This window comes from Myxine glutinosa, chromosome 3 (assembly GCF_964187855.1).
Source record: "Myxine glutinosa chromosome 3, kmMyxGlut1.1, whole genome shotgun sequence".
Taxonomy (NCBI): domain Eukaryota; kingdom Metazoa; phylum Chordata; class Myxini; order Myxiniformes; family Myxinidae; genus Myxine; species Myxine glutinosa.
Window position 1 is genome coordinate 52,578,239 of NC_136263.1, and position 12,836 is coordinate 52,591,074.

At 43.2% G+C, this 12,836-nt stretch overlaps 1 protein-coding gene across 3 annotated transcripts; it reads left to right on the plus strand.

Annotated features, from left to right (window-relative positions):
• Positions 1-11,080, plus strand: LOC137423570 (uncharacterized). 3 transcript variants are annotated; one of them, XM_068110865.2, is made up of 2 exons: positions 1-95; positions 7,802-10,657. In XM_068110865.2, exons 1-2 carry the CDS (start codon positions 69-71, stop codon positions 8,987-8,989), a joined length of 1,215 nt encoding a protein of 404 aa, XP_067966966.2. In that variant the 5' UTR covers positions 1-68; the 3' UTR covers positions 8,990-10,657. The 3 variants fall into 3 exon arrangements, with proteins under 3 accessions (XP_067966966.2, XP_067966967.2, XP_078630189.1); XM_068110866.2 differs by having other exon boundaries at positions 52-100; positions 7,802-11,080; XM_078774063.1 differs by lacking the exon at positions 1-95 and adding an exon at positions 3,095-3,178.
• Positions 11,081-12,836: the final 1,756 nt, after the last annotated feature.

A 12,836-nucleotide genomic window follows, 5' to 3' on the forward strand; every position in this document is an offset into this window, starting at 1 on the left:
TTCCCTTCTCCCCTCCCATCAGTATCCACCCTTAAGCTTCCTCTTTACATTTTCATTGCAGTACTTTGATGGGTCCTGTGCTACTTGCTGAGAAGGTATTGTAAGTGTTTGTGATTAAGATCATTGCTATACGGTTACTTTCTAAATACGAGGACATTAAAAACCTTCTTAACATATTTTATCCTTAATAAGTCATGTGCTTAATTAGAGTCAGACAATGCTGGGCTAGAGCATTGATTATAGCAATTTGAGTGAAATTTTGCAATTTTGAGGACATTTCGTGCTCCGAGTGGTCTATGTGGTTCACGGTGGGTTGGTGGGACTTGGTGCAAAGATAAGATGGTTGTAGAACTCTACAATGAAGAGTTCAGATGCAAAAACAGATATATCCATTTTTGCTGAAATGAGAAAATCAAGATTTTCTGCTGTGCATTCCAGGTGAAACCCATCAAAATGACATGGGCTGTATCTTAAAATACGTGGACGCGATCGGGTTTTGGGAGAAAATGATTTGCGTACTGAAACGGAGGTATTGAAACATATACTTCGGTAAACATAGTTCAGTTTCATCAAAAATGGCGTTTATCGGTTTTTGCGCCTGAACTCTTCTCTTGTTACTACAAGATATGTGTCAGACAGGAAGGTGCGCAGGTAGGCAACTTGCCCTTGAGCTGTCCAGTCGATAAAAATCTCAGATTGAGCACACAAAGCGCGTTGTCCATCGGATGGCCATTAAGCCGGCTGTCCCATCTGTTAGCATCGGTTGGTGGACGTTAAAAATTCCACGGTGTCTTTTGACGAGGAGTAGCTGGGATCCGAGGATAGCGAAATACGCCAGACGGAATCAGTTACCTAGGTTACCGTCAATACAATGGCTAAGTTTAAATTGCTGTCAAAAACAGCTCTAGTTGAGTGTCATGTCAGGTCATGTCAGGTGCTTCTTGAACGATAGAGGCCAAACTCTCCCTCACCCCGGTTTACCCCACATGGTGGAATTAATTGAAGTAGTGTGGCGGTTACCTTATGTGCAGGTAACCGCATGTGGCGGTTACCTTATGTGATTACCTTATTTGGGCATAATACACGTGCACGGGCCTGTTGGACTTGTGGTTGTGCGGACGTGACGCACGCGCGGTTGCCGGAGCCACGCCCTCCAAAGAGGGCTTTTGGCTTTATATAAGCGTGCTGACTTCCGTTCGAGTTTAGTGTGCTGGATCTTGCTGTTACAATAAACCATCTTCGAACCCTACGAATGGCCTCGTTCTCTCGCCTTCCGCGACTCCTAAACTGGTGACCTCCGACTGCCCCCGAACGGATTCGGGGGCTGCGAACGAACACGCCAAGCGCGCCCTAGCCAGGGAAGCCGCCTAAGCTGGTGACGCCGGCTTCTCCCGCACGGCTTCGGGCGCAGTTTCGAACGCGGTTTCGAAATGCCGGAGTTTCGGAAACGACGACGGCCATGACTATGAGGTTCGCGCACCGTGCTCGGCTCCTCCTCTACGACCGGAGGGGTGAACCTATTCCAAGACCCTCCGAAGGCACGGCTGTTTCGTCACCTTCGCGCGCGCTGACGTTAGCGGCACGGCCGCTTCGTCACCCTCGCGCAACTACAACTACAACCGCAACTACTTCTCCGACCCTGCATCCTCGGGAGGCCCGCGAGGAACCTCGGCAGCCTCCCCCGAGGCCTTGACCAGCCCCTCGGTTGGCTCACCCGCTTTTCGCGTGCACCGCTCGAGCCTTCTCGGCACTGCACCCGCGACCTGCAACCTCGGGAGGCCCGCGAGGAACCTCGGCAGCCTCCCCCGAGGACTTGCCCAGCCCCTCGGTCGCCTCGGCCTACGCATAGGCCCGTGGAGTGCATTCTGGGGGGACGTATGTGGCGGTTACCTTATGTGCAGGTAACCGCATGTGGCGGTTACCTTATGTGATTACCTTATTTGGGCATAATACACGTGCACGGGCCTGTTGGACTTGTGGTTGTGCGGACGTGACGCACGCGCGGTTGCCGGAGCCACGCCCTCCGAAGAGGGCTTTTGGCTTTATATAAGCGTGCTGACTTCCGTTCGAGTTTAGTGTGCTGGATCTTGCTGTTACAATAAACCATCTTCGAACCCTACGAATGGCCTCGTTCTCTCGCCTTCCGCGACTCCTAAAGTAGGATATTATTGCACGTTTCTGTGTGTGCTTGTTTGTGTTTTTGTCCGTGGGTTCAGTGCATGCCATGTTTTGTAGATTATTGCATTTCATTTGTCAGCTCCTGGGATTAATACATTGTACACCGCTCCTTTCCTATGACATGTCCAGGCGCTGCATATCGTCATTGCCAGGCACCGAAGGGGTCCCGGCAATGACGCACGCTGAAAGGGAGTACTCAGTTTTCACTCTGGTTGTTTGTTTTCTTGTTTTATTTATTTATTGTTTGTTTGTCCGGGCGATATCTCAGCCATCCTTTGAGCTGGGAAGCTGAAATTTGGGCACAATAGTGAGAAAGTACTTTGTCAAAAACGTAATTTTTTTATTAGTCAATTAATTGATGAGTAACTTAATTATTATCGATTAATTAAGTACTTATACATTTCTTTTCTCTTCTGGGCATTATCTCAGGCACCTTTTGAGTTAGGAAGCTGATATTTGGACATGCCAATGACCAAGTGATTTGGCTGTAAAGGGTATTTTTGATTGATTGATTAATCAATTTATCGATTAATTATTTCTTGATTAATAAATTAATTATTTAATTTTTTAGTAATGACATATTTAATTAAATTTCTAAAAGTTACATCTTCGGATGAAGCACTAGTGGTTTAGTTATGCTATTAGCCAATTGATTAAGAAAATATTTTATGACAATCTTTTATTGATTTTAATTATGCAATTAATCAATCAATTATTGTACACCTCTCCCTCCCAATGCAGTCCCTATGGGCGCCTCTGGTGCCCCGGCAATGCCGCACTGGAGGATATTTAATTATTTCGCATGGGGGTGGTGTACTTTGAATGTATCTGTACTTGTTTGTTTTTTTCATTTCAAATTAGAAAGGAAAAATTGGACGGTTAAGTTAAACCCTCTGTCTTTTCATTTCCTATAAAGTTGGATGCAAATACTCCTGGATGGTCAGTGGAGCCGAAACAAAGATTCGGATATCAGATTTATCGTTGTACAACCTTCAAATGAGTAGGTATATTGTCGATATTTATACACATGATTCGCATAACTCATTCCCTTCCATTTCAACCTGATTGAACTTCTCATTATACAACTGGCTCTAACTTTGTGCCAGATAAACAGAAATGGATAAAACTATCAGGGATAACGCAGTATTAGTGGTTTCACTTTAATATCCACAGGTATATAATCACCTTGTATTATAGGCCAATTTTCACATTTTATTTTCTCTGCGCTGTCTCAGGTTCACAGACCCCAACCCTTATTTTCCTGGACTTTGACGAAATGTAAGTATTCAGATTGTCCTCATAACTTGGACTTGAGCTCAACGATACCCCTATGGACCTGGGTGTGAATCTCGATACAGGTAAAAACTGTCATCCAGGTGTTTCACAGGCAGGGTAATTCATCAATGGGTGTGCCGTCCCTTGGATGGATGTTAACCGGGTGTCTTGTCTGCCAAAATTTGTTGGTGGACGTTAAAGATCCCACGGTGTCTTTCGCGAAGAGTAGGTGAGCTATCGTTGGCACCATGAACAAATTACAAATTCCCTCATGGTTCATATTCCCCAAGGCTCCATATTATCCTTCTCCACATTCTTGCCTTTCTTATAGCAATTATACGAGTTCTCTTGCAAGGAACTTCAATGCAGGAGGAGACCATTAGGCCTATCAAGCCTGTGCAATGGCCTATCAAGCTTCAATGCCGAGAGGCAAGCGAGGAAACAGAACGTACCATTTTTAAAGTCTTTCTAGATTAGACGGATTTATGGAAAAAGGCCATGCATAAGCTTCTAGGTGCATTTTTGGGTAAAAGTTTGGAATCTCACTTTTTAACATAATTAGGATATGCTGAATTCGATTAACCTGGTTCCCAAGCCGAATTTTGAGTTTTGAATTTTGAGAATTTTGAGGGTTCTCTGTTGATTCAGCACGACATATGTTGTTCTCCAAGACTGGTAAACCAGAAGCAATGTCACCGACAAGTGATGCTCTTCATTTCCATTTGATGCGAGTACACTATCAAGCCATGGTATGGAGAAATGCTCATCGTGCCATACCTGACCTTCCTGCACCTGTGGAAATGGGATGGAAACGTGGTGATTCAGGACTAGAGCCTATTCTGATGTCACCGAGTCCAATCCCAGAAAGTTGCCTCGAGATGATTTGTTGTGCATGCCAGAAGCAATGCAAGACGCTGCAAATGTGGCTATTCAGAGTTGAGGTGCACATCAATGTGTGCCTGTCAGCAACAGATTGATGATCAGACCCCTTGTATGAATTTGATGTAGTTTGGCAAAACAACATGTGTGACATTCCTGAATGTTTGTGCACATCAATGTGTGCCTGTCAGCAACAGAGTGATGATCAGACCCCTTGTATGAATTTGATGTAGTTTGGCAAAACAACATGTGTGACATTCCTGAATGTTTGTGCACATCAATGTGTGCCCGTCAGCAACAGAGTGATGATCAGACCCCTTGTATGAATTTGATGTAGTTTGGCAAAACAACATGTGTGACATTCCTGAATGTTTGTGCTTCATGGCCATGTATACTTAATTTTAGAATAAATGGTTGTATGAAACATTGTCTTATTAAAACCATTTCCCATTTTATAGTGTCCAATTTCAATATCGGTTTGAATGTCTTTCAATATGTCGCCAACCATAATATAGACCAGACGGATTTATGAAAAAAGGCCATGTATAAGCTTCTAGGTGCATTTTGGGGTAAAAGTTGTAAAGTTGAAGTAAAAGAGCTGCAAGTATATACATGATATATAAATGCTTGTTCAAAGAAATGTCCAAAAATGGCAATTTGGCGGCCATTTTGTTTATGCTAATTAGAAGGTCAGAATCTCAAAATTCGGCTTGGGAACCGGGTTAACCGAATTCAGCATACCCTAATTATGTTAAAAAGTGAGGTTCCCAACTTGTACCCAAAAATGCACCTAACATTCACATTTATCAGAAATCCGTCTAGACTATTGGTGGAGCTTGACCGGGATTCAGACCTCCGACTTCCCAGACTCGGAGCAGACATTTCGACCATTATGCCCCCGAGTCTGGTTAAATGACGTGGAGAATGGGGCAACCGAACCCACTACCTGCATGCCAAGCAAGTGCTCTCCAACTCGAGATCATTTGCCCTGCACAAAATTGATATGCATTTGTTTCGTCGGAGTCAACCCTTTGCCCTCACCCAGGTGAGTCTCGGTAGACAGTAGTCTTGCGGAAGGTTTACTTGCTGGTTTTATTGTCATGATATCCAGCTAATAAGGCTAGCTCATTGGAGCCCTGGTAATACAAACTCATTCAAGAGGCCGACACATTCAACAAAAGTGTAAATGTCTCCTTTGCCCTCCTATCGTACATTCCAATGAGGTCAGGGATTGCATGGAAACCCTAGTTCATGTATTTTTAGCTCCGCCACTGAAGGTAGACACAGGTTATATATTCACCCCTGTTTGTCTGTTTGTGAGCACGATATCTCAAAAGGTTGTGGACGAGTTATGACAAAACTAGGTAGATTAATTGGTTAGGTGACAACAAGCCAAATCGATTTTGGTTCAGATCCAGCATGTCAGTGGGATACAAAACGTAAACTGTTCTGCCTGGCAGAGGTATGCGCTCTACCAGTGCTGCTCTAGTTATTTCCTGTTTGAAGTGGAAGCCATTTCAAAATAATGAATTACAGGATCTGATCATTGTCTTATATTCACTTTGCAAATTTGCACCATTTTGCAAGAATTACAACTTCAGTGAATTTCCCAATCTTGATCTCTGATCATCTCTGATCATTCTTCTCCAATGGCTTGATCTCTGATCATTCTTCTCCAATGGCTTGATCTCTGATCATCAATTTGGTTTCAGACCAGGTCACTCTACTCTGGACATGCTGCTTCTGCTGTCTCAACAATGGATGGAGGTCCTCAATGCCAAACAGGAAATCAGAGCTGTCTCCCTTGACATAACACATGCGTTCGATACGGTCTGGCACCCAGCTCTGCTCACAAAACTCTCCTCCTATGGTATCCATGGAAATCTCCACGCATGGCTTGCGGACTTCCTCTCTGGTCGTAGTCAATGTGAGCCCCTGAATGGATTTCTCTCATCTCCCCTTCCTGTTCAGGCTGGAGTTCCCCAAGGTAGTGTTCTGGGCCCTGTGCTTTTTCTGGTTTTCATCAATGATCTCTCCGACTCTTGAAAATCCTCTCTATCTCTTTGCTGATGACTCCACTCTCTGCCGCTCCATTCCTCATCCCTCAGATCGGCAGTCTGCAGCCTCCTCACTCTCTGCAGACCTGGACAAAATCACAGACTGGTCAAACAAGTGGAACATGTCTTTCAATCCTGACAAATCTCACACTCTCACTTTGTCTCTCTGAAAAGACCGACTGGACAACCATCCCATCTACTTTGTCAACAATCCTCTCCAAGAAGTTCTGTCACTCAAGCTTTTGGGGCTCACTATCTGCCATGATCTTTCCTGGGAAAACCACATTTCAAATCTGGCCTCCAAAGCCAGTCGCCGACGAGGCATCCTCCATCGTGCGAAGTCCTTCCTTGGCACACCTGAGCTCCTCACCACATACAAAGCTTTCAGTCGCAGCTCAATGGAATACTGCTCTCTCCTCTGGGCCGGTGCTCCTGCCTCACACCTCGCTCGGCTTCACGCTGTTGAAACCAAAGCTTTCAGAATCATTGGAATCTCCCGCGATGAAGCTGATTGTGAGGGCCTTTCACTCACTCACCGCAGCCAGGTAGGTGGTCTTTCTGTCTTCTACCGACTCCTCTCCGGCCTTGCTCCCACAGCTCTATCTGTGCTCTGTCCCCCAAATATTCATACAGGTCGCACAAGATCTGCCAGCAACCCTCTGATGGTTAAACTGCCAAAATCAAGACTCTCTGCTCACCTTCACTCTTTCATTCCTCTTTTCTCCCACCTCTGGAACGAACTCCCTCACTCTCTTCAATCTCACTCCTCCCTCCAGGTCTTTAAAACAGCTGTTCACCACCATCTCTTATCTTCTCCCATCCAAAACCTTGATCTTTTCTACCCCCGTTAATTCAACCAAGATTCACTTTTTTGAAATACCAACTTCTTTCCTGGAAGTCCAAGCAGTGTCCATATGTTTTTTTACCTCTCCCACCCCCCCCCGCCCCTTCCCATGCCTCCTCCCCCCAAACCCTCTCCCTCCCACAGATCTCCCGATGTCCTTGTTCTCTTCTGTTGTACTTGTGTGCTTCCCCCTCTCTCCCCATCTTGTCTCCCACTCCCTTTATTGTCCCTTTATGTTTTGTGTGGCTGTTTGTTTTTGTGTGATTAACTGTTAGCTCTTACACAAGTCTCGATCTTGTATCCCAAAAAAACAAAAAAAAACATTTCTGCAAAGGCAGCCATGTCTTGTCGACGAGTGGCCACAACCTATGTGATGTCACATGTGTGTTTCACAGACAGTCATGGACAAGATGTGGCAGTTTCTATAGAAAACAGCGAAATTCCATGCAGTTGCATGCAATTGCTGTATAATATTTGAAAATTTGAAACACGTGACTTCAAAATAAAGTAAATTCTCCCTTTTTAAAATTTCTGACCCTTAACCAGTATTTGTTTGCATATGTTGCAGGTTGTTGTCTTTGTGATGGCACTTCCTCATCTGGACATCTTCCTCTGCCTCTTTGCATGCTGCTTGTTTGGTCACTCACTTGCTGCTCTGGAAACTTCTGCCACCATCATTGCTTCTGTCACCAACGGTGCGTCAGAGGGTGAGATTACCACCACCAACGCCAATTCCTTGACAACATCAGCAACACCTGCCTCTGAGGAAAAAAGGACCACATCTGCATCCGTGAAAGACCTGACCACAACTGCATCCGAGGAAAAAAGGACCACATCTGCATCCGCGACCACATCTGCATCCGAGGAGAAAACGACCACATCTGCATCCGAGGAGAAAACGACCACATCTGCATCCGAGGAGAAAACGACCACAACTGCATCCGAGGAAGAAACAACCACAGCTGTTTACACAACACAAACACCAATTAAATTTGTCAAACGAACTGTAACAAGTGCTTCCACGACAACTTCCAACTCAACAGAAATTGTAACAACAGAAATATTAGACAACACAACTGTAATTGACACAAATCGATCATCCAGCTCTTTGAAACCAAAATGGCGGCAAACAACAACCCATGCAACCATCCCCACCACGTCTGGAAGTTCAGCTCTGTCAAATATTTTGTTAAAGGACTGGTTGGTGGTTTTAGCAATACTTGTAGTAATTGTCGTGTTCATTGTTATGCTCCTCATCATCTCGCTGTGGTGGAGAAAGAAGAGGAGGATGGAAGGGGCTTATAAGGTGGCACAGGGGAATGACATGTGGGCTGGAGAGATGAGCGCACAGCACGGGGACATGGCAGAGCAAGATATTTTGAACAAAGAAGACAGAGTGGAGAGAACCGAGGAAGGTTTAGTAAACAGTTACGATAGAAATGGTGGAGACATAACAGTCCAGGAGGATGGGGAAGATGATATAGAAATGAAAAGCTCCAACATGGTTTTCCAGACGTTTCTAAAGCGTAAAAATTCGGAAAAGCATCCGGGTCAAAAGAAAGGGGACGTAGAACAGAACAAGTCCGGCGGCACGGACAATGTGGACGAAATGGAATTGGAATCAGCCATGGGATCTATGGGGTCAAATTTCCAGTTTCTTGGGTTATATACTGGGATGAAAGACACAGCGTCCACAGATACTTTAACTTCGGCAATCACACGTGACGGAGAATCCATTGCAAAGACTGAACTATGAGATGATGGAGGCAATCACTGAGAGCAAGTTACTGCTGATACATGGAAGATGGACATTTTGATGGGAAATGAGGGTTCAACCTCCATCTATATATTATGCACCAGGAAAGGGGGAGGAGGGTTGGGGAAATAATATTCTCCTTTTCTTTTACATCAATAATATAAAGATAATCCCCATGGAGATTATGAGCGTTGCTATTTCCTGGCAGAAAAGTAAAAGTGCACTGGGAAAGATGTAGCTTATCCATGAATAAGGTTTCTTCTTCTTCTTTCTCCTCTTAGTCAGGTTCACTATGTTAAGAAATATAATTTCGTTCAAAAATTTGGGAGATTAGCAAACCTGTACATTTGTGGAATCATCAGAGCATGGAGAATCCGAAAATCAATGTTTGCATTTGCACAGACACAGATTTTGGATTTTCAAAATGGCCGCCATAAAATACATATTTTGCGCAATCTCGGCTTCTAGTCAACCTAGAAACTTAGTTAAATATACTAATCCTATGTTTTCTGGGTCAAGGAATCCAATAAAGGCCTCAAAATAGTGCTCAGGATTATAGAAAAGCAACAAACAAAGGTAATTGAAAACCATTGTCTTTATATTTGTGATATAACTGTATTACATAATACATGATATTGCAAGTCCTTTGAAGTTATAGGAAGTTATAGGTAGTATCAGATTGAACTATAAGTCCTATACACAGGATCTACGAGGTCTATACCGTTCAGGAATATGCTTTTACAGATCTTCATCACTGTCCTGAGTGTCATTTTCGCAAAGGTGTCTACGCAAATGTAAACATTAATTTTTGGATTCCTCATGCTCTGAATATTCCAAAAATGTATAGTGTTGCTAATCTCCAAATTTTTTGAACGAAAAAACATGGTGAACCTGACTATCTGGTTAGTCAGCTTCCTTCAATCCTGGATTCTTTCCACAGTTTTCAGAACATCCACTGCTGCAATTTTTCCAGTGAAGATGGCGAAGTGAACCCTTGATATCTCATGGTGTACAGATATGGATTATTTGCCTGAAGAGACACAAACTGAAGGATCAACTTTGTTCATTCGGGGTATGCTGAAAATGTTCCTCAATTTCAGAGACGAATGAGCGAAACCTCACATTGCCAACTTGCATCAGCTTCAGACTGGAGCATGACCATCGATTTGGCAATTTTCCAAAGTGCACATGAGCGTCCACAGTTTGCTGCACCTTGATATGCAGAACTATGTAGAAGCGATGAGTCTGCGCGCCACTCAAAAAGATTTGGCCCAAAAGCAGCTTCTATTCCAATGGCAACAGGAAACCCACTGAACACCAACAAGAACATGCGACTCTGCTGAAAACATAAATTGCTGGAAACGACAGCTGACGGACCACACCCACATCCGCCATCTTTGATATGGCCGCCATCTTGGTTTCCTGGTTGGCCTAACACGTTAGGCCTATAGGCCTCTGCTGATTGTATACAGTGCTCATTGCTAATGTGATATAAACTGTTACTATCATTCATCGTTAATGTAATTAGAACACAGTGTGTTAATTACTAGACACATTTGTAAGAATAATCAACATTTCTCATTCCGCTTGTTAATAACTCCATTAAAAAAAAAAACAAAAAAAAAACATTGAATTTGTGCAAATAAACCGAACTTGAGTGCGATTCCAGATTTGAGTCCTGGTTTAATAATGTGAATCTTATGCGTCATGAAAACTGTCAGAAAGTTCCTACATATAATATAGAGGGAACAAGCTTGTGCATTTGTATGAAAATCACATCAAAGCATGAATGTGCAAATCTTATCTGTTATGGCTTTAACACAGACTTATAAACTGTGTACTAAGTAGATTAAAATACCGTCTCCAATTACATTTCCACATCAGACATATAATATCACTCAGCTATTCATTTCAAGCTTGCGATACCTTTTGTATGTTATAATGTGCAATGAACCCGAAGTAGCCAAATATTATTATTCATGCTTCACCATCAAATTGTTTTCTAAGAAAGGAAAAATGATGGGTTGGGGGAAACCTTGTTGTATGTATATTGTATATGATGTCACAATACACCAGATTCTTAGTGCTTTATCAAGATTTCCACACTTTTACTGGCCTCTCTTTGTTCAAGGATGGGGCAACAAAGCCTGAACTGCTGCAGATGACGTCACAGTTAAAATTCTGCTTCTCATTTTCCCCAAAATGGCACAATATCCCTTGAGCCAGACCACAAAATTTGTCATCAGTATCAGTCAGAGGGAGCGAGGCTATGATTTTTTTAGCAAGGCCAGTTTCCCTAGAGATGGAAAATGTGTGATAGCAGTGTGTAGTTCTTGGCCTTCTCTGCTTTATCATTCAATTTTTAACCATACACCTAGGGTCGCCGGTTGCAGATTTTTCATCCAGAATATATCTCTGGGTCATTGTCATTGTATGGTTTATAAAGAATGTATACAAGTATTACAATATTACATCATGTTGACAAGTATTTGCCCCATTTTATACATTGACCCTTAAATTACGATTCTCGTCAATTTTGCTATTTAAGTTGGAACGCGACATAAATGGCAATATTGATTCAAAGTTATTAACAAGTCAGGAGACGACGATGGTTCACGAGCGAGCAGTAATCAATGACTAAGGTCAAAACCGACATTGAAAATATATAAATAGGAATGTATTATCTGTTATGAGACTAGTTAGCTACGCAATACTGAAAATTCGGTTCGATTCCAACAACTTTGAAAATTTGACCTTTGTGACCTTCAAAGGTCAAAGATTCTGAAATTTGTTGGAAAACTTGTATTTCATGATGTATGTGATAATATAAGATCATGTACGACATTTCACCCTATCAGGAAGCGAACAATATAATAAAACCATCAAAAATCGACTTTTCTAAATTTCGTGACCTTGACCTTGGGTCAAGAAATCGATGAAAAATCGAGCTCCGTGGGGCTAGACACATGACATTGGCCTAACCAAATACCGAAACCCCTGTCAGATTCCACCAAACCCCTCGGTGAAGATGTAGCTTGAACTCGATTACCCCATAAAATGACATCTTTTTCGGGCGTGGCTCCGCCCACAATGGGCGCAATACGCCCACTCTAGGCAGGACACAACTAGATCATGATATCAACCTCCCATCCAAGTTTCAAGATCGGATGATATCATCGGGTAGTTATGCTGCGGACACACAGACAGACGCACCCACATGACGAATATAGTGGTCACTTGATAACCGGTGAACCAAAAGTTTGGTGACCCAATGACCCCTTTCACTAGGTAGCTACCAGATGGTACACAAAGCTGGTAATTTCAACCACAACGTTATGCTACATTGGTGCTGTGACCAGAGTATTCCCAGAAAATAACAATCAATTTCCACTGGAAATGAAAAATACATTGGACGATCAGGGTGTTCCCCTGGAAGATTTGTCATCTGGGCATAGTATGCTAGTAAATATCGAGCATAGTTCACTTTGTCATAGGCGAAACACCCAGGGATCATGGACGAGAGATGTAACTGCCAGTTCCCTTCTCGAGCAGCACGCAGCATAGCAAGCAAGATCGTTTCTGCAATATCCACGTATGACATCCAGATTACAAACAAATCTCCATTGTCATGATGAAGGTGATTCAATAATTCCTTCCAAAGGGCATGCGGCCCTTAAAACCTGGATCTTCCAAAAGAGTATCGGAGTTCCATTGGTGCAGATCTATGATGGTAGCAGTACATCATTCATTTTTGCTAAGAACGAGGTCACAGTTACAGTGTATTGTCTTGCCTATTGTTCTCCAACCAAGGAATGAATTCAATCCATGCAAGTCTCACAAACACTTC

Excerpts from the sequence above, each read along its gene's own strand:
- LOC137423570 (XM_068110865.2), top strand. The coding sequence starts at position 69 with ATGGGTCCTGTGCTACTTGCTGAGAAG. Across the intron at positions 96-7,801 it reads CTGTGCTACTTGCTGAGAAG|GTTGTTGTCTTTGTGATGGC; the intron begins GTATTGTAAGTG and ends CATATGTTGCAG.